This window comes from Dermacentor albipictus, chromosome 1 (assembly GCF_038994185.2).
Source record: "Dermacentor albipictus isolate Rhodes 1998 colony chromosome 1, USDA_Dalb.pri_finalv2, whole genome shotgun sequence".
In the NCBI taxonomy this organism is placed as follows: domain Eukaryota; kingdom Metazoa; phylum Arthropoda; class Arachnida; order Ixodida; family Ixodidae; genus Dermacentor; species Dermacentor albipictus.
Genome location: NC_091821.1, coordinates 442,599,797 through 442,626,209, shown reverse-complemented (window position 1 = coordinate 442,626,209; position 26,413 = coordinate 442,599,797). Strand labels below are relative to the sequence as shown.

General features: G+C 45.2%; 1 protein-coding gene and 1 long non-coding RNA gene across 16 annotated transcripts in view; one reads left to right on the top strand and one right to left on the bottom strand.

Moving 5' to 3' along the window:
- LOC135903086 (uncharacterized) overlaps positions 1 to 9,296 on the bottom strand; it is a 164,141-nt gene extending 154,845 nt beyond the window's left edge. For all 15 annotated transcript variants that reach the window (XM_065433455.1, XM_065433463.1, XM_065433460.1 and 12 more), the window contains exons 1-2: positions 9,243 to 9,296; positions 3,373 to 3,457 (exon numbers count right to left, since the gene is read on the bottom strand). In XM_065433455.1, the coding sequence (XP_065289527.1) occupies positions 3,373 to 3,457; positions 9,243 to 9,252 (95 nt within the window). In that variant the 5' untranslated portion in view covers positions 9,253 to 9,296. The remainder of the gene's footprint in view (positions 1 to 3,372; positions 3,458 to 9,242) is intronic.
- The window catches only part of LOC135903087 (uncharacterized), an 80,334-nt gene extending 68,653 nt beyond the window's left edge, over positions 1 to 11,681 (top strand). The window contains exon 2 of the long non-coding RNA XR_010564712.1: positions 11,311 to 11,681. This is a non-coding gene — a long non-coding RNA (uncharacterized lncRNA). The remainder of the gene's footprint in view (positions 1 to 11,310) is intronic.
- Positions 11,682 to 26,413: the final 14,732 nt, after the last annotated feature.

Sequence of the window (26,413 nt, the reverse complement as noted above, 5' to 3'; positions counted from 1 at the left end):
CACTTCGCTAACGTTGGTTTGCAACGTGGATTTCTAGGCCTTCCGCGCTGCTCACGGCCGAACTGAATTCTTGGTCGTGAAGAATTATATTTTTTGTTTTCTAAGCAGTTCACGTTTTCCCTCGAGGTGGTGATATTTCAACGCGCTTTGAAGTTTCGCGAATCTCAAAGTAGAAAGCAAAAATGGTTGCAGGCTATAGATGCTTTGAGATGTCGCTTTCTAGAACTTCCACGCCGCTCACGCACACACTCTTCATCGGATGGGAATGAGGATAACTTGATATAGTTTTTTAATGCAGTTCTATTTGCTCCCGCAGGGCGGTAATTTTTGAACGGGCTCCGAAGTTTTACGATCGTGAAATTAGAAGGCAGAAATGGCCGCCTGCCGGAACGATGCGCGCTCTTCGAAAGATTGCAGATCTCGTAATTCGGCCTCATCTGCAGCTGATGTTATCAGTGGATGGAGCGTCAGCGTGTCTTAGGATGCTGATTTTCGTCGGCTTTTGATTCTGAAAGGGATGACGACGCAAACAGGCCCTAACATCGGCGGCCGCAGCCCCGCACGCCCAGCTGCAGTGGTTGGAGTTAAATATTTATAGCGCAATACCCGTTCGCTGAAAATTCTTGATTTTTTTTTAGGAAATAGTACCTATAAGACCGGCAATGCCTTTTCTATATTTCATCATTGCTGCTACATATTTTCTTAGTAGATACAAGCGTGTATATAAAACGTTGATCAATTTGATCCCACAAGCTTTATTGTAACATTTTATATATTTTTATGACATACAGGTCCTTAATAAAACTAGCATGCGCAAGAAGTGAATTCATTGTGCTTTTTTGCATTACATAAAATATTGAGTGCAGTAGTTCTTTCGGAAAAAAAAAATCTGGCGTAACCTACAAAAAGCACCTATTGTCCCCCTGATAGGGAAGGAGTTAAACGGTCTATAGAGCAGTTACGCAAAAGAAAAAGCACTGTCTAGCCTTTGGGCAAGGCGGCTATCCGGCTGCCGTCGTGAGGGAGACTCGCGCAATCTTTGGTATTCCCCAGCCAGTCGCCTGCGTCCCTGCACGATTTGGTGTTTCCAGCTCAACGAGGTAACAAAGCTTCGGCTTAGCCAACAAGCGCTGGTGCGTTGCATCGTTTATTGCTGATGTGCTACTACTCTGCAAACTTCCCGCTGTCCTTGCATTGCCTATAGGTTCGTACCTCTTGACCAGCTATACCTTATTCTCAAGTCCACTGAGATGAGATAGACCACGAAATAGTATCTACAAAACCATTGCCGGATGACCACGTAAGTTATTTGTATTATGCGAACCAAGACGAACTCAAAAAGGCCTACGAAATGTTGAAACACAAACTTCGAGAGAGAAGCGGGCATATACAAAGATAGTAACTGCAGTCATGGTGACAATGACGATGACGACAGCGTCGGTATGGTAACGACACAATACTAATAGCAGGACTCTCAAAAATGGTATAGTCAGGGCCCAAGTCGTCGGAGCGCACATCATGAAATTACAAGTTATATCTTGTATCGCAGATAAGGTCAGCCAGGGTATTCATAGAAAAAAAAAATGTTGCAGAACGCATACCTCGACGAACGTCGATAATAATGCATTTAGCAGTGAATCAATATAGCAACAAAGCGTGTTGCCACCATCAAAACTAGATATGTATGAGGCGTGCACGGCAGCGAGGTTCCTCTCTCGCGCTCTTCTAAGAACACCCAGCGCCAACTAGCGTCGCCACTGCGAAGTCTACCCGTGGCCTCCGAAATGCATGGCAGGCCGGTGCGTGGTAGAACGCTGAGAAACGCGTCACGTGGCAATCGGGCTCCTCTCTAGCGCCTCTTTTTGGACACACTGCGCCATCAAGCGGCCGCTCAGAAATCTGCGCGTGTCACCCTAGACGAGAAGCGTGGCGTGCCATTGCCTACACATACATATCGGAGCGGCACACACCCAGTGCATTCGTGGCGCAGCGCGAATACACTGCGGAATGCACTGGGGAAGACCTTGGGGAACTCTTGTGACGAGGATTTCATTGCGCTAAGCACCTGATAACTATTAGAAATCTTTTTCTTCATTCCAGAGCGACCCGTACCCAGTGACCCAAGTTGACGTCAGAGAGGTTCATTGAAGACTAGCTAACACTGGTTGGCGAATACCCAGTGCTGCAAGTTGGCGCCAAATAGATTTTTACAGAAGTGGCACCTACCCAGTCCCGTGTACAGTGATGCATATCGGCGGGAAAGAGGTTCGTTCAACAGTGGCGGAGACGTATCATGAGGTGGTGCCATGGATAATATTGCAATGATCTGAACTAATCATTTTAAAAATATATTTGTTTCAATATTTCTGCAAGAATAAATTGTCTTCTACAAATTATGGAATATTAAGCAAGTAGGCAGCGTGATATTTGAGATTACCTCTATATATCAAGTTAGACCATTTTTTTGCAGTTCATCACCTATGCAAACGAGTATAAAGCCAACGATGTCAAGGCAGTTCTCGTGTTAAATGCATCTCGTTTTCAGGTTCCATGAGTCATTTTGGAGGCCACCGCCAAGCGATTAATCAACTGTAAGTCAAATTTTTTACGCGAACTGACTTCACGAGCGAAGACACGAGCGAATGTTTTTATCACTGTAGTTTCAACGCTGATATATGCCGCACTTGACGGCTATGAATACTACGACAATACTACGACAATTTCATTGTTGCCATTGACACCGTCGTTGCTCTCAACGTGGTTTTTCACCAATCACCAGACATGCCCATCTACTTCCGATCATTCCCATGCTGGCTGAGCAATTGCGGTGTCACTGTTCCCCCTAGTAATTATTGTAGGAAACTCTATGGCTGCCGCAGCGAAAAAGGGAAAAGCAAGGGTAAAAGCAGCAAGAATGTGATTCGCAAATATCACAGTCCGCAGCCGTGATTAGTGCATCAGATGGCGCAAAAGTACCACGCCTAAGAAAATGCGACTACTTCACAAAGGTGCGATGCTCTTGAGCCTTGCTGCACAAGTTATTGACTGCGCACAACTTGTCGTTGACGAAGGCAATAAGTTCCGCCCGCGAAACAAGACGGAGTGGGTCCACAATTCACTTTGACAACTCCTTTACATGACACTTTCATGCGAAGAGCCACCTCCCCCCCCCCCTCCCCTACGCCTTTCTTTTTAAATAAGGCAACGCAATGGCGACCCGCTTCTAGATCTTTCGCTAGATTGCCCGTACATCTGCGGAAGCAGAAGTTGATGAGGCCATAACGGTATCACCACATAACTTCAGACGTTATTAGCGCGACTGTGATAAAAATACGCAGGGAAATCAGAATCCTATAAATTTGTTTCGCTTACGTGACGGTACTGGCCTCGCTTTGGAATCCTGATTCTTCGCCGCCCGTGCTGGCAAAGCTTACGTAGCTTTCGTCAATACCTGAAACTGTACGAATGTTCCATCTTAAAACAAACCGGCCGTCTAACCGAAATTGGAAGAGAACTTGAGTGCGTCACTATGTATGCTACCAACAAAAAGTTTGTCGCCCATTTGCTTATCCTGAGAATAAGAATAAGATAATCAGGATGATTTTAATGTCTGTAGCCGGAATACAGGCGCCAAAAAGGCCTGCGTGTAAGTACGTCGGTCTATTCGTTGGCTGTTTTGTCGATGGCAAAGTGCAGTATTAGAAGCCCGATAGGCAGGTCTGGAAACAAACACTTTTCATTTTCAAGGCATGCATTATAAGGAATGCGCTACGGCAGATCGTCACGACAGATCGGCGTACTTTTGGCAGGGCAATGAGACGCGCCACTTCAAGCGTGCGTCACAGAGGATGAGCATGGCGTTGCATGACACTTGTCAGTAAATGCGTAAGCAGTATTTCCAGTCGCTCATCTTGCACCATGCAAAAACAATATTGAATTAGTAGCCGAGGTACGTACGCCCCAGCTCATTGTGCCACGCAATGTGCTCCAAGTGTGTGAATTTCCTGTTGCAGTTACCGCACTGGTGAGCGTAATTCTACGGAATTAATATTATTGGGAAAATTATAGTAATCGTCATTTCAGTTATGTCTAATTCATCTTAATTACATTTCATTATTTTTCATAAAAATAATTGCGAATCGATCAAAGGTAGGCCTAATAATTCTGAAGCACCCTTCGTCTTAAATGTGCTCAATAATTTAACCGTAACTGCTTCTGATTATGTTAATTATTCAGTTGACTGATTAAGTGTGCCGTTACCTAGTTAATTATTATATTTAACTCCATAAAGCTTCGTTACCCTTCTTTATTCTTAAGGAGTCTTACTTAGGTGGAATTATTTTGCCGTAAATACTCACGTTTTTCATAAACCCTAATTACTCTTAATACCTATTCAGTACTAATATGTATAGCCGTAATCATAAATATTGTGGAAGTCGGCCTTACTTTTACGGTAGACTGTTTAAGGCTGTGAGCGATCACTACGCGCTCTGCTGGTTTGCCAAACTCAAGGATCCTGCAGGCAAACTAGCCTCTTGAAGCCTGCGCCTACGAGAGTACGATATTGCCGTAGTCTAAGGATTTGTGATTAAAGCACAGTGACGCTGACTGCTTATCACGTGTATAACTTCGTACGACATCTTCGGATCCTGACCACGACTTGCCATTTGTTGGCGTTGATGACGTCCTCAAGATGGCTGAGCGCCAGTGTGCTGACCCTGAGTTGCTACCGCTGATCGAGCACGTTCAAGAAGTTGAAACTGTTTTACCTCGCTAGCTCGTTCGCGGTTAACTTAATACAGTCTGCGCAAAAACGCCCTTTACAGCAAAAGCTGCGGAAGCGGTTCCTAAACGTACCTCCTCGTCGTACCGTCAATGCTGTGCCAAGACATTTTGCAAGCCTGCCATGATGAGCCATGTGCAGGACACTTCGGCTTCACTAAGAGGTTATCAAGGATACGACGGAATTTTTACAGGCCTCAGATGTTTTCTTCTGTTAAACAGAACGTAAAACTTCCCATGGGTGCCAGCAACGCAAGAAACTGCTCGCTAAACCGGCTGGCTTTCTCCACGCTGTGGATCTGCCTGAAGCACCGTTCCTAAAAACAAGTGGGTTTATATGCTTGGTCCATTCCGTGTGACCTCGTCGTGGAACAGATGGGTAGTCGTCGCTACCGAATACTTAGCCCGTTATGCCGAAACCGAAGATATTCTGCGAAGAAACTATTATGAAGCAGCCAAGTTATTTGTCCGTCACGTCGTCCTATGACATGGTGCACCTTCTGTCCTCATCACCGATCGCGGTGCAGCCTTGACAGCCGAACTAATGCAGGACGTGCAACAGTCAACGCATAACTAGCACCGCAAGAGCACTGCGTGCCATCCTAAATCTAATGGATTAACGGAACGTCTGAACAGAACGCTCGCTGACCTGCTCTCCATGTATCTCGGCGTAGAGCACAAGACGTGGCACGAGATCCTACTGTATGTGATTTTCGCTTATGACCCTCCTGCATAAGAAACCACGCAGTTTACGTCATTCGAACTTGTTTGCGGGTGCTGCGTCGCGTCAACAGTTGAAGTCATGCTACTTGTAGCTTATAATAGCCCGACCAGCGAACACGTGGAAGAGTTCTATTTGAAAGAGCCAAAGAAGCACTGCAGATTGCTTGTTATCGCATCTGGACTCAGCTGCGTACCGAACCATGCGACATAACGAGGGTCGAGGTGACGTTCATTACAACACCGGTGACTGCCTGTTGATCTGGACACCCATCTACCTCCGTGGACTCTAGGAAAAGTTGCTGCTTCGGTATTTAAGTTACAAGCCGTCTCAGCGACTTAATACAAAAAGGTGAGGCGTGCAGACAGGGCACAAGAGAAGAGAAGCGGACAACACGAACGCCGGCGTTCGTGTTGTCCACTTCTCTTGTGCACAGGCTGCGCGCCTCACCTTTTTGCATAATGAATGCTTACCAACCAGCTCAGCTTTCTGTCGTTCTCAGTGACATAACCTAGGAAGTCGTCCCCTAGAGCTCTGACTCCTGGTTCGCTCCATCGTTGTCTTCGCGATGAAGTTGTTTATGTACAGGGTATGAAACCGTACTCTGGGCCTACGTGAGCGGCCACAATGCACCTCAGGAGCTTCATTTCTTGCTGTTGACTCCACTCAAAAGAAGTTTTTGATATGATCGAGACGGTCACTTTCCGCATGGAGGCTAATTTGCACAATGACGTGGCGCTTCCACAGCGTGGGGAGGCGGATGGAAAGGTCGGCGCCATGAAAGACGATGAAGCACGTTGGTTGCACGCTCTTCTTCTAGTCCCCTATCAAAGAGGCAGTGCCTATTTTGTCAGCCTCCATAACTAACCTATGTTACAACACCAGTAGCCATACGCAGCCATAAAGCATCCTGATATGCAGGGTGTCTCAGGGAAGACTTTAAAAAATAATTCCATGTTCCCTGTGGCAGATAGCACAACCCTAGTTGATTAGGTGGTCTACTCGAAGCGGCGGACAGTAGCTGCAGAAAAAATTGAAACGCAGAATCGAATAATTAACAAAAATTTGCAAATTAGGTTTTTAACTACATTATGATGCAAATATCAATTTACGAATTCTAGCCGTGGAGTTTGCAATGCGGATTCAGTTGGAACAAATTCTAAGGATGACACCAGCTTTAGATATTAATTCCCGAACTTTGCCGGGGAATGCGTGCAACAGCACAGCACTTAAGGCGACTCCTGCTCGTTAGAAGTAACAGCGCCCTGATGGCTTGGAAGCATGTGACAACGCTGGCGTACAGCAGGGCGCCGCCAGTGCTAATGGACGCGTGACACATCGATACTGCCATGAAGTCAGACCAGTGGTACACTGTAGGCGTTCAGAAAACTCACCAAGCATTTTCACGTGCTTGCATGCTGGAAATTCGTAAGGATGTTCTATTAGGCCTCTGGAGGCCTGCCTCCGTGGCTTAATGCTAAGAGTACGGGGCTTGTATGCTTGTGGAACCCTGACGGAATCCCGCTGGCGGACATTTTAATACAAAGCGCTGTACAGGATGTGTGGTAAAAATCTGGTGGGAGATTAACTTCCATGGCTGTTTGTGTGTAGCTTGCGCAGCGCCTGCTAAATTTCACAGCGAGTATATAGGCAGCCAAGCTCCTTTGTGGTTAAAACTAGAGCCATGTGACTCTCCGCTCGTGAGGCGCGCATGCGAGGGTGGTTTTTTTCCCTGCTTCAAAAGAATGAAGCTATGTTTCTAGGTGTATTGTTGAATAATTCGGTATAAATATAGAGGGGTGTTAATAGAAAACACAAAGGTAAGCGTGAAATGATCCTTCAAAGTTGTCACGATAAAAACATGTCACTGTACACTGGCTATGATGTCTACGTTAAGCATTCCCTAGATACTCTCTGCAGACGTGATTGTTGCCTGTCCATCAATGTTTAGTCAAGAGAGCGGGCTGCACGCACGGCGTTGGTTGATGGAGCGTCGGGGACATCAGATGTTTGCGCTCGATGGAAAAACATGGGCTCAAGCTGGAATCACAGGGCGTGATTTCTCGCGCGAGTGATGCGCGGACGCGAGGCGCCTGCACCGTTCGTTTTCCTTCTTGTTTTATTGCTTATAGCCACCTGTGCGTCCCATTGCTGGCGATTTCTGTCGGGAATAAAGGAGCGTTCACACTTAAGTGCTCGGCGCGTAAAGCGACGGGTAATCCAATTCAACGGTAGCAAGTTCTGCCAGGAAAAGCCCTCTCTATTCGAATCGGTTCAAAACCAATTTCTTGCATAGCTGCCACCGGAAGCCCTCATTTGGTACCAATTTGAGCGTGAGCCCGCGAGTGAGTGATCCCTCGCGGCACCCTTAAAAATGGCACTGGCCACGTTCGAGCTCGGCATGGCGCAGTCGTTTCAATAGGATCTTCCGACTGTCACGACCACGGTGACGTTTGAAGAGAATTTGAGGAATTATTCGGTACTGTACGACAAGCGCCACGTCAAGCAAAAGCTATTATGTCGCGAAGGACGAACTGACGCAAACAATAAAAAATGCGTCAACTTGATGCGAGTGGAGAAAATCATGGGATAGTAGTTAAAAAAAAGCGCGCTTTTCTTGTTTTTGGTTTATTTCGAGAGCCGAATGCGGCTCCGGTGGTTCCAAGGGTGAGCAGTGCGAAACACGCGGTAATTCGGCGGCAGCAAATTCCTCGCCGCTGTATATACGCAATTTTTTTTTCAGTGTGAACGACACTTAGGGTGCTATAAGCCGGAGTATAACAAACGACCCACGTCGCGATGCCGCATGCAATTCCACAAATGAGAATGGAAAGCTCGGTTGCTTGAGCCTAGCTCGATTACCGTCACCGCAGCGAGATAGCCTTGGCCTCCGCACATCATGAACGGAGAAACCAGCCTGTTGCGTCCGCAATATTGTGGCAGCACGAAGAAAGCACGAGTTATACTTCTGGCGTGGAATGGGTACTTCGCGATATTCCCTTCGTGCCGACACCCTCGCGTCGCCCGTGACACGGGCATTAGGCCGCCTTAGTGGAACAAAAGGAAGCAGGGAAAGGACCCGTAGAGTTTGTGTTGAAACCGCATGCTGACTTTGATCGCAATGTTCTACAGTGCAGTTGAAGCCCCGTACGCAGCACCTGTGCGTTACAAACCCTCGATAAGAAACTGAACTATCTATGCGTTGTACTAATTCGTGAATCTAGTGAGGCCTAAATACTCCGAGAAAAACTGTCAAAGTAAAACTGTTAGTGAAATAGTACACACGAACATTGCAAACGCCTACGCGTCGATGGCGATTCTTTTGCTTATGTGACCTGCTAACGTAACTTACAGTATAAGTATACAAGATATTAGGACAAAAGATGCACGTCAAGAAAAGTCAGGTATTAACTCTTCCAGCGCATCAGGAACTTGAGCCCGCAGATTAACGACACAAGATGAACGTTCAGAACACATTAGCTAGCTATAGTTAGTGTTTTTCAGCAGTTAGCGCCTGTACGGTGTCCATCTGTGGGCTAATTTCTACGTTGAGGTGCAAAGAAAATAAATGTCAGTCAACACGGCCAACTACTGTTGCCTTGGCCCTCTTGAAACTCGAGCGGGTCCTACAAAATCTCTTCCATTTCTCCATTACACTAGCAGCCTAACTCTGTCATTAAGATGACGTTGATATTTAAACTTAGGAGTCGGCGCAGAACAAAATATCCGGTGTTCTCACCTTCCGCCATGAAGTACAGCGTCCGCACCCTGGCTGGTTTTCTTCTTCTGCCGCTTCACGCGCACCGTGCATAGAATACGCGATCATTTTAATGATGATGACAATGATCCTCAACCATTGCTCGCGCCCTCCATATATTGCGTTTAGGTCGAGGGCTTAAGGAAACATAAAAATAACATGTGGTCTAATTTTATTGCAGGTAATAATACCGAGAAACATATGTGTGAATGACATCAAGCTAACAGCTCACGAAAAATGATAAGCACCAAATAAACAATAAAGAAGGAATAGCGTGTTTATAAAAGCATTGAAAGTAGCAGAAGAGCGGCTGTTTTTCTTCTTCGTCACTTATGATGAGACAGACAGACAGGTACAAAAGAAATGCTTTCAAGGTCCTCAGAAAAGACAGTGGACATGTTAAATGTTGCGCATGTCTGCTGAAATTCAGTTTCTTGCAACTGAACTAAAGAGCTTAAGATGTTGATTGTATATTAAAGACTGATTTTAAACCTTGACCTCGTTTAACGATTTCGACCGTTTATTTGAAGTTTTCTTACACAGGTTTTTTTTAGTCAAGACAGCTTCCACTCTACATGCACATCCAACCACGACTTCAGCCTGTCACAGACGTGTTCTTCCATCAGTTTCGCGATTTAGGAATGGAGAGAGGCTGGTCGATATGGTGGCGAGGCCTCTCTGTACCTTCCAGGTACAAGTATGGGTATGGCTACAGATCACCTTCCAAGATAATACGTCTGCGGTTACACTGCTATTATCGAAAAAAAATGTGAATTTGAGAAAGTTGGTTACACGTATCAAAAACACGTGATGGCGCTAGACGTGATGACGAAACACGTAAAACACGGGCGTCTGTCTTACTGTACGTGTTTCTCCCCCTTTGGTCCCGGTGTGTTTACTCGCCGTGTGTGTGTGCTTCAGCCCACATCCAGTGCGCCGGAGGGGCGCACGGAGTCTATAGCTGTGTGAAGTTCCCTAGGCGTGAAGGCACGTTGTGATACACACAAAGTTCCTCGAGGGGTCCGTCGCGCGGCAATTTTGCGTGTATTCGAGGGCTTCCTTCACGCTCGAAAAAGCCCTTTTGTGTAGTATCTATTGAGCAACAGAAAACTTTATCGATATTCTTTCATGTTGCCCTACAATTTTCTCGTTGGCGCTTTTCATCGAATTCTAATATTCAAGAAGTTCATAAATCAAATGAGACTAAATCTGCAATGACGTGGAATGCAAAAAATAATTTGAGTATCTGCAAGTGACGGTAAACGACATTACGTTGGTTCTGTCCAGGTACGTTGCATTTGCGTGTTTTCAAAGTTCGGGCACACTTATGCGGGGTGTCCTGTATACTATCGAAGCAAACCTGGCAGTGGCTATAATTGCCTAACTTTCCGTATTAACAGCCTGTGAATAGAGCCTAGAGTACGGCAAGTAAGAATGGCTGTCAGTGAATGTGACAAAATTTCAGCATACTTTGATTTCATCGCTCCAATGGTGTTGTCTGATACCGCAAGTCATGCTGAGGAAAGGCGCATGTTAGCGCGGTTCTAGGAGAAGCATAATTTCAGGCAAGTGAGAGACCCAGTATTTCTTGCTTTCATTGTAAAAATTGCGTATTTTCACGGTGTTTCCTGACACAACCACTTCTATTTCTCAAGTGAAAGTTTGCACTATGGCTGCATTATACGAAACTGGACTTTTTATGCTCTGCAAAATTTTATTTCAGTTGATATTTAATTCTGATGTGCTATGATGACTGGATGGGGGGTGTAAAACTCTGATGTAAACAATACGGATAGGTTCTATGTGTTTTGTGTTTGTGTTCTCAATGCACTGCAAATACCTTCTAGGCAATATGCAATACATGATGCGATGATGCGATATAAAGTGCGTTGGCCAACAAAGCCCTACCAGAAACATTTATTGAGTGACAACTCTAAGCTCTCACCTCAAAGTTATTTTCTTACACTATGAAGAGTTTTCAGCAGTAAAAACATTGCCACACACATTTGTCATTCCCACATGTCTGATAATATCTTTCTTTATTTTCCAGCGCAAACATCTGCCGCAATCAAGGGTCAAGTCGCCGTGTGAGATGCAACAAATATCAATGAACTACTCTGTAATAGCTGTCCTGAGGGTCCCGATCAGCCTGCCGTCATCCGAGCACTGACCAGCCTGCCGACGCCAGCTAACTGGCCTGAAAGCCCTGGTCAGCCTACCGCCTTCAGCACCTTGCCCAACCCCTATCCTAGAGGCGCTGCCTAAGCCACCGTCGTCCACCTAGGGTCACCGTAGATAGCTCTTCGGCGCACATGCATGTGTAAACAACCTGTTTTAAGTAACCCAGCATAATCTACTTAGGTCCACAGGAAATTGCTGTCGATACTTATTTATGTGTAAATAAACTGTTTTGAAACGTCAGTGCTCTTCTAAGAAATTATTTGCTTGTGTGAAGGACTTTTGCTTCTTTGACTAATATACCTATATCAGATTTTCATGGTTACTAATTAATGTACACAATACAGGGACAACTGCTATCAAAAGTGCCACTGGTAAAAAAAGTTTGCACTGAAAACAACTGCTTACTCTGGAGCCAGCATGTTTACCATATTCGTCATGCAGAGAGCATTCGTCAAAAGCTGTCACTGATAAGGGTAACAATATGGCTCAGCGCTGGTCCTAGGCTAGAAACACAGTGGTTACTGCACTGTCCAATGTTCGCCAAATATCGGCTCTAACTTCGGGCAAGCATTAGAATGGTTTGCACTTTGCCCACATACCACTCTTGGATCAGGGCTCGTACCAATTTCTGCCAGAATTGGGCGATGCTTAGACCAATGCTGCTGTGCCGCCTGCGGTATTGCGGCCATCGAAAAGAGTTATGTGTGAAGGCTGCATATCAGCGGCGATTTCTCCATCGCATTTCCATAAGAAGATTCCGCGCCGCGAAGGATACGTGTGGCCTCCAAAATGCATGGCGCGCCTGTGCTAGGGAACGCCCAGAAGAGCGTCACGCGGCAACCAAGCTCCTCAATAGCGCATCTTCTGGACACCCTGTGCCTCATAGTGGCACTGTCGTGAAGTCTCCGTGTGCTGTTCGAAATGAGAAGCGCGGTGCGCGACTGCGTCCGAACTCTGGGAAATGCTCCGTCGCTTGTCGCAAACTCACTTGAACACACTAGGTCACCGAAGTTGGCGAGAGGTCCCTTGAAGAGTGGCACATACGCAGTGCATTAATTGCACATCTCATGAAAACGTTGGCTGGTGTGAGGTTTTCATTGAAGAACGGTACAAACTCACTGCATTCTTGGCGCAGCCTGCTAATGCAACGTGTCGCTGTCCAAGGCTTCGAAGTTGAGGCGTTTCCCACTGCCGCGAAGAGTTATTAAGAGGCATTCAAAACTAAGTTGAATGCCCTGTCAAACGCCTGTAATGCTCACGGACGCCAGGTTGTACAGTCAACATGCCAATGGCTGAGTCGAGCGTACACCAAACGTTATAAGCTGCACGCCACATTTCAGTGCTACCGACAGGCAGAGCGACAGCCGATTCCATGCAGCGCATGGGTGATAAAATGGCATTTCTTTTTTTTTTTTGGAAGAAGCCCTCACCTGCTTTTTAACAGGGAGCCCATTGCTCAAAGCGTCTAAACACAATGAGCCTTCACAGCCTCGCTCCGCACTCTCTGGCTTAGCTTTTCGCATCTATTCTTTTTTTCTTTCAAAGGGGGCATCGCGTCTCATCAGTAACAACCTAATGTTTAGCATATTTTCTGGACTGTAGACGAGGCGACAAAGTTTAAACAACCCGGCGTGGCTGTTTAGTGGCTATGGTGTCGGGCTGCTAGGCACGAGGTCGCGGCATCGAATCCCAGCCACGGCGGCTGCATTTCTGTGGGGGCGAAATGGGAAAACACCCATGTGCTTAGATTTAGGTGCATGTTAAAGAACGCCAGGTGGTCCAAATTGCCGGAGTTCCCTAATACGGCGTGGCTCATGCCAGGTCCTGGTATGGCACATAAAGCATCATTATCTAATAATCTAACCGAAGTTTAAACATCGAAGCGCTCCCTAAAGCGCAGTGACATCACGCAAAAAAATAAAAACACAGTGATCGTTGTAAAACTGTAGTAAACACAGTGCCGTTGCTTATATTCTCCGTCGAATAGCCGAGACCCACCACCGCCGTCACTCTTGCTCGCGAAGCAGCACCGGAAACTAAGTGGGTGCCTGACGAGTTTTTCTCCGCCGTAAAAAAAAAGAAAAAAAAATTCAAGACATCATTGAACGCTGACAGAAGCTTTAAATTACGATCAAGAACGCAAACATGACAGCATGCACATTGGCGCTGACGGGAACAGTGCTCGCTCGAGCGCCTACACTTCACAGCATTAATGACAGGTGGCGTTGTCGGCGTTCTGCGCATGGCGTATATCATAAAAAATAAAAAAATGCTGCTTGACTAGACTGAAAAAAACAACAAATCACCGACTCCAAGAAAAACTCACAGGTTGTAATGGCAGTTTGCGCCACCAGACTAAAAACAACCCTAGCATTATTCGTTTCCTTGCCGATTGCTTCAAAACCTTTGTTCGTATGTTTCCCTTTTCATAAATTCCAGTACTTTGTTTAGCAAACAGGGAACACTAACAAGACTTTGCCCATCGGTTATTGCGAAACATTTGGTTAGTTGTGAAAATTAGAAAGTACCGAATAGTTCCTCTTCGAATACGAATACGCATTGTTGATGTGTTATATTCGATTCGTATTGTAATGTTACAATGTTCACCCACCCCTAACCTTTACACAATAAAGACAAGGAACTTGGTTTGGTATAGTGGATCTCTTAGCAGTTCAATAAATATGCAATATTGTGGCTCCTCAAGAGTGGCTGCTAGGCAGCCTAACACCCTTACTGTTATTCTTCAAAGAGAATATTACAATACTACAACACTAGAATTGGAGCAAGGCGCACAGTTTTTCTGTCGGAGGCATACAAAATAAAACACAGAAGCTACCACAGCGTAGTTCTTCTTTAATGTTTATATATTATCTGTGCTACAACATGTACTCGTGTACTGCGCAACGAAAACAAGAACAACCAAAGTAATGACATGTCCACACTCCTGTTACACACGCTGCTTTCAGATATTTGTTTTCGTTATACCAGACGCGCCTGCGTCAAAAGAGTGAAAGCAGCCACCCGCGCACGTAATGATTGCGAAAACAGAACGCCTGTCTGGGCTTCACTGCTGCGGCCATGTTCATTACGCGACTCATTAGCGATAATTGACTGACTCTAACGTATTTATACGCAACCGTGTAGTGTGCTGTTGCGTGAAAGCTGCCAAGCATGGTCCTGTCTCTGGATTGACCACAGGATAGTGACTGCATTGTGTTGAAGCTTCCAGGAAGCTGAACTGCCTATCCTGGCAATGTTGCTCTTCTAAAGCGATATTAAGCGACATCTTACGCGTTTATTTAAAATCTCATTCGAGGTAACACTCGTGAAGGGCTACGGCGGTATGGTGAATAAGTCTTAAAGAGGCACTGAAACACTTCTCGAGCATAGTAAGAAAAATTCACCCATCTGTCGTACAGGCTGAACATGTGAGCTAAATATTACTGCCCTGCATGCAGCACGGCATTTATTATTTCCTCTCGAACGCAGCAAAAGGTCGCTTGCTCTCACTTTGGCTATGTCGCCATGCAGCGTCATCGCAATCAACTGTACCCGTGTACGCTACCGGCGCATTTCCTAATCACGAGAGCATTCTTAGTATTACTTAATTGCGATTTTTTAGCTAAATGACTGAATAATATACGTATCTGCTACCTCATCAAGGTGGAAAATCATTTCATCTGCGCACTGCCGGTCGACATGCGAGAATTGCGCGTAGATGTGTCTGCGACGCGTGGCCTCCATGATAGCAGCGGCTGGGTGCGCAGCGTAGTTTACCACGGCCGCCGAGGGTTGCCGTGCCGAGCGGTGCCACCGTAGTGGGGATATATTAAACATGCCGACTAAATTACGAGATGCCATCGAAATGGGCAGGTGTTGCATGGTGTAAAAAAAACTGTGCTGCTGTTGCACGACAATGCTCGTGCTCACTACTCGTATATTGCCCAAATGGGAGCAAGCTTCACTGGATATGGAATTATTTCGCATTATTCTGTATTCCCTCGACCTTGTGATCTCAGGTGATCCTATCTGTCCATCTGCGATGTTATTTAAAAAAAAAATAGGCAGTTAGCTGTTCTTGACACCCTCATAGTTGAAGTCAAGTAATTTCTCCCAGGCGAGACCGAGGACTTCTGCAAGAGTGCCATCTGCAGCTTCGTGAATAATGGCTAATGCGTGTGGCTCTCGATAGCGACTACGAAGAGAAAGAGGAATAGATAAGCCATCTTATGCACTACTCAGATCATAGGAAGTGTGGCAGGGCAAATATTTATTGAACACACCTACCCCATGTGCCACAGTGACGCTACCCTTTCTCTGTGATTGGCCATGAATGGCAACGTACGCATTCGCCATACGTATTGGCATATGAATCGGAGCACGCCAAATATACGAAATTCTAATGAAGCTACAGAATACTATGCGCTATTTGAATAAGAGGCCTGTGATACTTAAAGAAACCCATGCGAGGACAATACATGCGGACACGTTTTTTGTTGGGATTTATTATTTTATTCTGGACAACTAATACGGCCTCACTATCTTTACTTTGAAAGTTGGCACACAGCGGCTAAATACGCCTGTTCATTGGACCTTGTATGTTAGGCCCATATAACGAATATGTAAATCCGTGAGCTTACCATGCGAAATACTAACCGACCTATAAACGGACGTGAAACAGCAGGCAGCTAAGGAAAAACACCATTCGCTCCAAATTCAAATAAATGGGTGATTATCTTACGCCTCGATCACTGCAGTTTATAGGCAGGCATGAACTATCCTGCTACGACCTATCGTTGTTTCGGAACTTTACTCACAAATCATCGCAGTATATTCAATTGTATGGCTACCGAGAGCATGAGAGACAAATCATTTCATTGCGGCAGCTACAGGTGTTTTAGTATTTCGTTTTTCTCTGCTGTATATCGGGCATGAACTGTAATCTAGTACGGAAGGGTAAACTACGGAAGGTAATGAAGAGCCCGATTTTCGTGATTCGGGTAAATGAACTAAAGTTTAGCGTCTAATTTGTGAACTGCAAAACAGATAATTTCTACAAATTCTGGTTCTGCGTCTCATTGACTATTTACATGGGTGGCCCTAAGAATAGATATTTAATATGGTCAGGAAGTGTGTAAGACATTCCAAATAACAAAGGTTTTAAAAGGTTGTACGAGGAACAACAACGTTGCAATCTACCGCATCCAGTGTATGTGTTGTTTTGAATGGAACCTTGAGCCTTTCGATAATTTTACGTGCATGTGACCCAAGCCACTGGTGGGAGCTGCAAAGAAATTTATGAACGCAAAAAATTTGGAAGATATAATAATAACATCAGTATCGGATTGAGTGCTTGTCGAAAGTTTAATGTACAGGGGAAATCAAAAGGTACAAACCTCTCTTAGGCGCCTTTCGGCGAATTTTCAGTTTTTAGGGCTTCCTATTTTTAATGTTAGTTTTTATATGTAGAATTTGCCGCAATTTACCTTACTTAGGTATATTTTTGATCCTTATTATGTAATTTTCAACTTCGATCCTTCGCGCGTGATGTAAAAAAAAAAGAAACAACCTTTTCTCCAAAAATATTTAGGCCCCTACAGAGTACATTCAGCTTCGCTATATTCGTTCGCTTTGCAGTGCAATCTCATGACAGCCCTGCATATTTCAACGACGGCCATTGAAATCTGCAGTGGTGGCTCAGTGAAAATAAGCTTGTGGACACTCAGGTGTTTTCCTTCCTGCGCGGATTTTTGATGTCTTGTCTTTCATACCTGCTTGTAGCCTGGTTTCTACGTCTCGCTAGTGTTACTGAGAATTTTATTTCTTAAACATGCTACTTTTCATGGCGGAAGCTATAAAAAAGATTATTTAGCTTGTCATGTGTGTGCATCCCCAGGAAGTAGGCAGATATGGTTGAAAGGATGAACAGATTATTGTGGGAATCTGTGCGCGCATGCCTGCGTGCGTGCGCGTCAGGGGGGATGTGAGAGGAGGTAATCTAGCCTCAAAGGGCCCAAAATCAACCGTACGGTTCCAGTAGTGTCTGCACCAGACGCGGAAATCTCAGATGAGGCAGGCAACATTATTGGTCTTCCGGAAGTAAGAAGAATCTCGCCGACTTTGGATGAGGAATAAATAGCAGCACAATAGCTCATAGCCTCGTGCATGCAATTCTTGCTTACCGTGTTTTTTTTTTGTTAGCATGCGATAAGATTATGACCAAGAAAGTTTCAGGGACTAGCTGCGAGGGTGGAGAAAACCATGACTGCAAAGACAGCTTGCCTTGAAAGGAAAACGCGGACAGACATGAAGGAACTTCGGTCGGGTAAACTAGAAAAAACGACGACAGAAAGGAGCATCAAGGGCTTTTACAGGTGCCCTTGGCTTTTACAGGTGCCCTTACAGGTGCCCAAGAACGGCGCAACGTCATTCCCACACGAAAAGAAGGCAACATTTATAAAACTCTTATAAAGAAACATACCACGCCTTGGCAAAAAGGGCGAAGTCTGTACGAGCCGTGCCTCTTCTATGCCGGTAGTGCTGCACAGGAAGTAAAGCTCAAGAGCACACGTTCCCTTGAATACTTTATCCCTTAGCTTCGTGCGCGCGCATTCTGCTGGGACTGAGCAAATAATTTTGTGTGGTAGTTTATTAGCATTGTATGCTAGCATTTCGCTTCTGCTGTCTGCGCGGCTGAGTCACGTTTGAGTAAGTTGGCACTTTTACCAGCACATGTAATAAAACAAACCCACAGATGGGGGTTGGAGCTGCAGCATTCATGCAGAATTGGTATTTATATTTTTGTTTGCTGTCAGGAGATATGAAAATTCAAATAAATAGCTTGGTAAGCGGGAATAAAGGTTACAAAAAAATAGGACTCGTGAAGGCGAAGCGTTTATCCTGTACCTCATTTTGGCAGGAGGGAGTGAGTCCTTCATGAGGAACACGAGTTGCGTGTGACCACCAACATCTGTTGCCTCTATAAACAGGTATAAACGTAAACTTATCGCAACTGCAGTGAATAAAGCCACACAAACGTTTTAAGTGTATTCACGTTATGTCCCTCACTCACACGACTTATCTCGCAATAGATATGACTGCCGCAGCGCTAGTGTAGAATGAAATCAATATACAAATGTTTAAAGGGGGTTTAGGAAAATGTTGAAGGCCTCGCAGTCAACAACAAAGTCATTGTCTTTGAAAATAACAAATAACAGAACAATTCGATCTATTTCCTGCACCCGCTGCGGTGGCTTAGCGGTATGGTGTCGCGCTGCCAATCCCGAGCTAACAGGATCAAATCCCGGCCGCGACGAGCGCACTTCCTTGGGGGGGGGGGGGGGAGAAATGCTAAAACGCCCGTGTACCATGCATTGGCGACACGTGAAAGATCCCCTGCTGCTCAGAATTAATCCGGAATCTCCTACTACGGCGTGCCTCATAATCAAGTCGTGGTTTTGGCACGTAAAACCTCAGAATTCAAAATCATTATTTCTTAAACAACCTGAATGAGTTTTTCTAAGCCGCATCCTGCAGCGGCGTGGGACGTACGCGAGCTGCTCTTCAGGCAATCCTTGAACGTATAAAAATATTACAAGAAAAAAAAAACAACGAACAAGTGTCGGGACGCTTTTCCGCTCTTGTTGCATTATTCTTGGCCTATTCCTTTGTTAATTTTCTTGTTTTTTTTTCTCCAAAAGGTTGCTCTATGTTGCGCTGGGTGCAGTACACACTTTTCAGCACTGAATGGCCACACAAAGCATCAAGGCATGGCGCTTTGCATAACTGGATGCACGCGCCTCTGAAGAAAGATGCAATTGGCGAGATAAAGGCCGCTATGCGACGATGGAAACGTAAAGGCAAATGAGATCTCATTAGGTTTTCTTGTGGCCCAAGTCTATCCAACGTATTCCCTTAAAGCAATTTTTGTACTTATTTCATTCCGGTAATGACGTTACCGCTTCAGCAATGGCCTCATTCACGTGGAACACATGTTTTGAACATTTCTTCATTGGGCAGAAAATGAGGACCAAAGCTCTAAGCATTTGCTGCATGAGTGAATCATCGTCCGTATGTGCTAAAGGCTTCGGAGCCCACAATATTCGCGAAAAACGGAATCACTAAGTAAACTTGTACAGGGAAGCACGCAGCTAGAAAATGTTAAACGTCGCGGTTATAATAAAAATGTGGCTTCAAACATAAAAAAGCGATGAGCATTCAGCCCTTTTTAATTGCTTACGCTAAGCGTAACTTTGACAAAATTATAATCATCCTCAGGGGTCGTACATTTTTTTAAAATTTCTGCAGGTTGAATATTCAAAACGAAAGGCTCATAATGCGTAACCTCTACTGTTTTGCAGTAAAATGAATAAGGGTATCCGGCGCCACAATTTCAACTTGAACAATTTCTACAGAAGGAACGCAAAGCTGCAGAAAAGTATATGTTTTCTGCATTCTCGTCAGAGTCACAAAATATGACTCGTTTAAGAAATAGCCCTTGGAGAAAGTCCTTTGCAGCAGCACGCGGAGCAGCAAGCTGTGCCGCCGTTATTTTGTCCAGTTGCACACCTTCAGTTCGATTGAACTTGTCGTATTCCTGCGGACACAAATACGCGCAGAGCTGGTAGATAAAACCGATCCATTTCTATATAGAAGTCTTAATCTCCTGTTCAATAACAACAGCCTCTTCTGTTCGATTGTTCCGTTCATATAGGAGGTTGTGGCCAAGTACTGCACCAGGGTGGCCAATCCTGCTCTGGGGAGGGAGTGCGTTACCGGTTCTGGTCACCGGGATCCGGCCACACTCCACGCCTATTTTATGCAATTTTACCAACACGTGGATTTTTTAAAAAATCTGGTGGAAAATTGCCGGCACCGGAATTCGAACCACGGACCTCTTGCACGCGAGGCGGGTGTTCTTTCTCTATGCCGCCGCTGCAACCGCGCGCTAACCCTGGCATCGCCCGCACCGTCCACCCGCACCGTGCGCTAATCCTGGCATCATACAAGATGTGGACGCGCTCGGCAAGGTGTGCTGCAGTGACCATAGGATGGTAAGAACTCGAATTAGCCTAGATATGATGAGGGAACGGAAGAAACTGGTACATAAGAAGCCGATCAATGAGTTAGCGGTAAGAGGGAAACTAGAGGAATTCCGGATCAAGCTACAGAACAGGTATTCCGCTTTAACTCAGGAAGAGGACCTTAGTGTTGAAGGAATGAACGACAATGTTGTGGACATCATTAATGAGTATGCAATGGAAGTCGGTGGGAACACCATTAGGCAGGATACCAGTAAACTATCGCAGGAGACGAAAGATCTGATCAAGAAACGCCAATGTGTGAAAGCCTCTAACCCTACAGCTAGAATATAACTGACAGAACTTTCGAAGTTAATCGACAAGCGTAAGACAACTGACATAAGGCAGTATAATATGGATAGAATTGAACATGCTCTCAGGAACGGAGGAAGCCTAACAGCAGTAAAGACGAAACTAGGAATTGGCAAGAATAAGATGTATGCGTTAAGAGACAAAGCCGGCAATATCATTACTAATATGGATGAGATAGTTCATGCGGCTGAGGAGTTCTATAGAGATTTATACAGTACCAGTGGCACCCACGATGATAATGGAAGAGAAAATAGACTAGAGGAATTCGAAATCCCACAGGTAACACCGGAAGAAGTAAAGAAAACCTAGGGAGATGCAAAGAGGGATGGTAGCTGGGGAGGATCAGGTAACAGCAGATTTTTCAAAGGATGGTGGACAGATTGTTCTAGAGAAACTGGCCACCTTGTATACGCAATGCCTCATGACCTCGAGCGTACCGGAATCTTGGAAGAACGCTCACATAATCCTAATCCATAAGAAAGGGGACGCCAAAGACTTGAAAAATCATAGACCGATCAGCTTAGTGTCAGTCACCTACAAAGTATTTACTAAGGTAATCGCAAATAGAATCAGGAACACCTTAGATTTCTGTCAACCAATGGACCAGGCAGGATTCCGTAAAGGCTACTCAACAATAGACCATATTCACACTATCTATCAGGTGATAGAGAAATGTGCGGAATATAACCAACCCTTATATATAGTTTCATTGACTGCGAGAAAGCGTTTGATTTTGTCGAAACCTCTGCTGTCATGGAGGCATTACAGAACCAGGGTGTAGACGAGCCGTATGTAAAAATACTGAAAGATATCTATAGCGGCTCTACAGCCACCGTAGTCTTCCATAAAAAAAGCAACAAAATCGCAATAAAGAAGGGCGTCAGAGAGGGAGATACGATCTCTCCAATGCTGTTCACAGGGTGTTTACAGGAGGTATTCAGAGACCTGGATTGGGAAGAATCGGGGATAAAAGTTAATGGAGAATACCTTAGTAACTTGCGATTCGCTGATGATATTGCCTTGCTTAGTAACTCAGGGGACCAATTGCAATGCATGCTTACTGACCTGGAGAGGCAAAGCGGAAGGGTGGGTCTGAAAATTATTCTGCAGAAAACTAAAGTAATGTTTAAGAGTCTCGGAAGAGAACGAAAGCTTACAATAGATAGCGAGGCACTGGAAGTGGTAAGGGAATACATCTACTTAGGGCAGGCAGTTTCAGCGGATCCGGATCATGAGACGGAAATATTCAGAATAAGAATGGCCTGGGGTGCATTTGGCAGGCATTCTCAGATCATTAATAGCAGGTTGCCATTATCCCTCAAGAGAAAAGTGTTTAATAGCTGTGTCTTACCAGTACTCACCTACGGGGCAGAAACCTGTATGCTTACGAAAATGGTTCTACTCAAATTGAGGACGACGCAACGGGCTATGGAAAGAATAATAATAGGTGTAACGTTAAGGGATAAGAAAAGAGCAGATTGGGTGAGGGAACAAACGCGAGTAATTGACATCTTAGTTGAAATCAAGAAAAAGAAATGGGCATGGGCAGGACATGTAATGAGGAGGGAAGATAACTGATGGTCATCAAGGGTTACGGACTGGATTCCAAGGGAAGGGAAGCGTAGCATGGGGCCACAGAAATTTAGGTCGGCGGATGAGATTAAGAAGTTTGCAGGGACGGCATGGCCGCAAATAGTACATGACCGGGGTTGTTGGAGAAGTATGGGAGAGGCCTTTGCCCTGCAGTGGGCCTAACCAGGCTGAGGATGATGATGATGATTCTGTTCGAATGCAATTTTTTGGTTACTGGTCTTTTTCGTTTCACGTCCAATGCTTAGGCGCACCTGAGGATGTCAGACACACGACAAGGCCTTGGCTTTGGTCTTTTTCCTCGCAGAAGACACAATTTATGGGTGGTGAAAATTTCTGAAAATGTGGTACAACGTGAGCAAAATGACAATACGAAATGCGGATAAGATGACGAATATGTGCCCTGACACAATCCACATCGACGTGTGCTTGATTTGGGCGATCTTTGTCGCACGCTGAATGTTGCCGACGTTGAAGCACAGCGGGGTAGTCCTTAAACCATTCACGTTGCTTGGTCCTCTAAACGCTCTCATGATCTTTCCGTCTTTGCTCCCCCTTTCCCCTCCCGTGGTGCAGGGTAGCAAACCGGGGGCTGCGACTCTGGTTAACTTCCCTGCCTTTTTCTTATTTCTATCTCTCTTTCTCTCTCTCTCTTTCATGATCTTCAACAAACTCAAGGTTTTAGTTCACTGCAGTTCTAAAAAAGCGCGTGAAATCTTGGAAACCTATTTTGTGCTAAACAGAATGATTCGGAAAACCACGTTTGCACACCCGCTTGGGGCGCTAGGAGCAACAACATCTAAATTCATGTATGATCGCTAGAGCATAACTTCAAGCCACACTTGTCATTGTGAAATCTCATGTGCATAGATTACTTTCCTTTTCGTCTTTCATTTCATGTTTTTTTGCTATTTACTATCCATCAAACTATCGTTCATATGCCTGAGCTTGCAAGTAATAAAAGGTTGAAAGTTTGCGTGCATGTGTGTCAGTTTCTTTTTTGTCGTTTTTGTAACAGTGTAGCTCAGTAACACAACGATGTCATACCAACCAGCCCCAGTCGAAGCCTTACAGAACGTTATTTTAAGCAGCATACGGCGTTAGCGTTTCTGGTGGTGTGCCACTTCATGTGTCCGGTATTCTGCACTTCATGAAGCTCATCCTAGTAGCAAGAAGTGAGACCAGGATGCTAACCTACGGTCTTACGCATGGCTCGGCCTTAAGGGTTATCACCCTCATGCTTGCCTCCTCGGCTCCTTTGGTATCTCCTTCAAGGCGCCTGTGCATAGTCCCGCGTGCGGAAGCCTTGAGACAGGTACGAAATTTTCTTCAGTATATATGGACCTTTTATGCATCGACGCTGCCTGAAAAAGCCGCACAGTACATGTGCAGGCAATTTGCGACTTGAACAGAAGCTAGGAGTGAGGGTACGTGGAGCTTTACGAAGGAGAGAAACGAAAGAAGTGAAAGACCAAAATCACTGAATAACCTCATCGTTGTGAATGTTCCGGATTTTGCGCACGCGCTATTAGGCAAGGGACCTAAGTTTGTGCTTCAGCCACAGCCAAAGCCTGCAGGACTGATGGATACGTTCTATAGCATCCAAAGAGGTTGCTAGATAACGGGAAGCGACGTTGCATCAGTGAAGGCATGAAGTGCGAAAATAACGACATTGGAAAGAAAACAATAAAATGCATCACACCCTATAATAAATGTCTAAATGAACCGGGCCTAATACTACTGATGTCGGACAAAACCGGTACATTTGGCATAACTAATGATGCAGATTATAGAAGCAAATAAAAAAAAGCGACGAATAAACAATTTTAGGAATTACACCACCCTGAGAAAAAAATGACTTGCAACAACAGAGAAAAAAAGCCATGCCGTAGTGTGAAGATGCCGGGATGAAATAAATTTTCCAAGAAAATTAAAGCTGCTACAAAGCTAAGACTAAACCCATTCTTCTCTGTGAAGACCCATCAGGAAGGAAACTCGTTCCATGTGATCGTTGAAGACAAGAAGGACTTGAAAACGCGTTCTGGTGACATTGCTACAGCAACGACTTTACATGCTTCCTTTGGATGACCCCTTTAACGTCCGTGTAGCCCGAAAGAAGATATCGACTTCAACAGTAGAGCAGTGCCATTGAAGTGGCTTCCCATAGATGCAAAAAAAAAAAAAAATCTCACCCGCATCTGAAACATGGAGATGTAATGGTGCTATACCAGCATGAGGGTGCGGAAGACAAGAAAAAATGATCTTATTTGCGTGACTGAGCTGCCCCAGCACGGTTGAGAAATTATTAAATAGCAAAAATGAACTTTACGTATAGGGCAGCGCAGAGGAAGGACTTTTCTCATGGGGCCAGCATTCCGGTATATCAACACGAGGCAATGTCTAGACATCGGGTCGTGGCAATACTACATGCTGATTGTAATACGGGCCACGCAAACAAAGAGCCGTCATTTGTTTACAGCAGCGCCAAACGGCAGGTTAAAAGCGATTCTTTATCACGCTGCAAGTCGCGCAACAAGCAGTCAGTCCTCTTCTGCGGAAGTAATACTTAGCTATGTGCAGGCCGACCCTCATGGAGGCATGACGAAGCGACTGATTTCCAGTCTTTTGCGCTACAAACAGAGAGTTTCGTCCGTGGAGGAGGTGCCGCTGTCCACTGCACTCCCGCATGCAAACAGCTCCTTGTCGAGCATGTTTGTTCCAGGCTTGAACGTTTCTTCGCATGACACACTTGCAATGCTGGCTTTGTGTACACTAGAACTTTGTACAGCGAGCAAATCCAGTCAATTTGCCTAGAAAACAAAGAGAGGCGACGCCGCAATGGCTGTGGCACCACGGGTCTGAATCCTCCTCTTTCAGCGCCATGTATGCACCTTAGGAAAGTACTCGCGAGCTGCCAGTCTGCGGACCCTAGCCTGGAGTATGTTCTTTAAAGGAAGAACACAAATAAAAGACAAGCAAATAAATAAAGATTGCAGAGAACTGATAGCAAGAATGAATACCATTTCAACTCCTACAATGCTAGTTGCGGCGACTTTCGTGGATGAAATATTTGCAGAAATGCTAATCGGTATAGTGTTCGCCGAACATTTCTCGAAGTGCGCGCTGACACACCTTCACATTTCTCGTCCATCTAGGCTTGCAAATTCTTAAATTTTTCTAAACTGCTACTTAGGTCACCGTATACTATAAATAAGGAAAATATACCTCGTACCGAAGCTTGCATGGACGCCCATCCATTCCCAACAACGTGGTGCATTGACGGTTCACGGGGCTCAGCGCCATCTGTGTGACGAGGGAACACTTGCGACGGAAGAAAAAACAATGTCACATGCGTCAAAAACAGAAGTGACATCATTTTGTTCTCAAAGGTGCGCTATTTGGTTTTGTGGTTTGCCATTAGAGTTGCATATTCAAATGCCCCGCCATGCGGGTTGGTGGCCATTTCGAGCTTTCTCATTGGAAAGCGATGCAGCAAATTGTTGGCCTCACGGGTGTCAAAATCTCACTCTCGCACAGAACACACTTTCTGCGGAGGTCGCCAAAAGCTTTAAATGTAGACTGCTAGTCTCACCGCTCGACGCCAAGCCCATCGGATCACGCATGCAGTCGCACGAAAACAACCAAAGTAAACAGTTATCTAGCGCTCCTAACTTACTATCTTTGACTGAACAGGCTAAGAAACGATGAAACTACCCGAGCCGCCAAATTCTCATACACGAGGGCAAGCACAACAAAATATGTGAGGTGGGCGTGCTGTAACAGGTGAACTTCAAGGTGCGCGCGTTTCTGCACACCTTAAGAGCTGCATTCCATTGCAAGTGATAGCAGCGTGAATGCCGCTGTTATGGTGGGCGCTGAAAAAAGGGTATTTATTATTAATTATATAGCAAAACAGTTGTCTCATTTTTGTGGACACATGTATATATAATTGATTACTAATTTTATTTTCGAGGAGTGAATCAAAGTGTA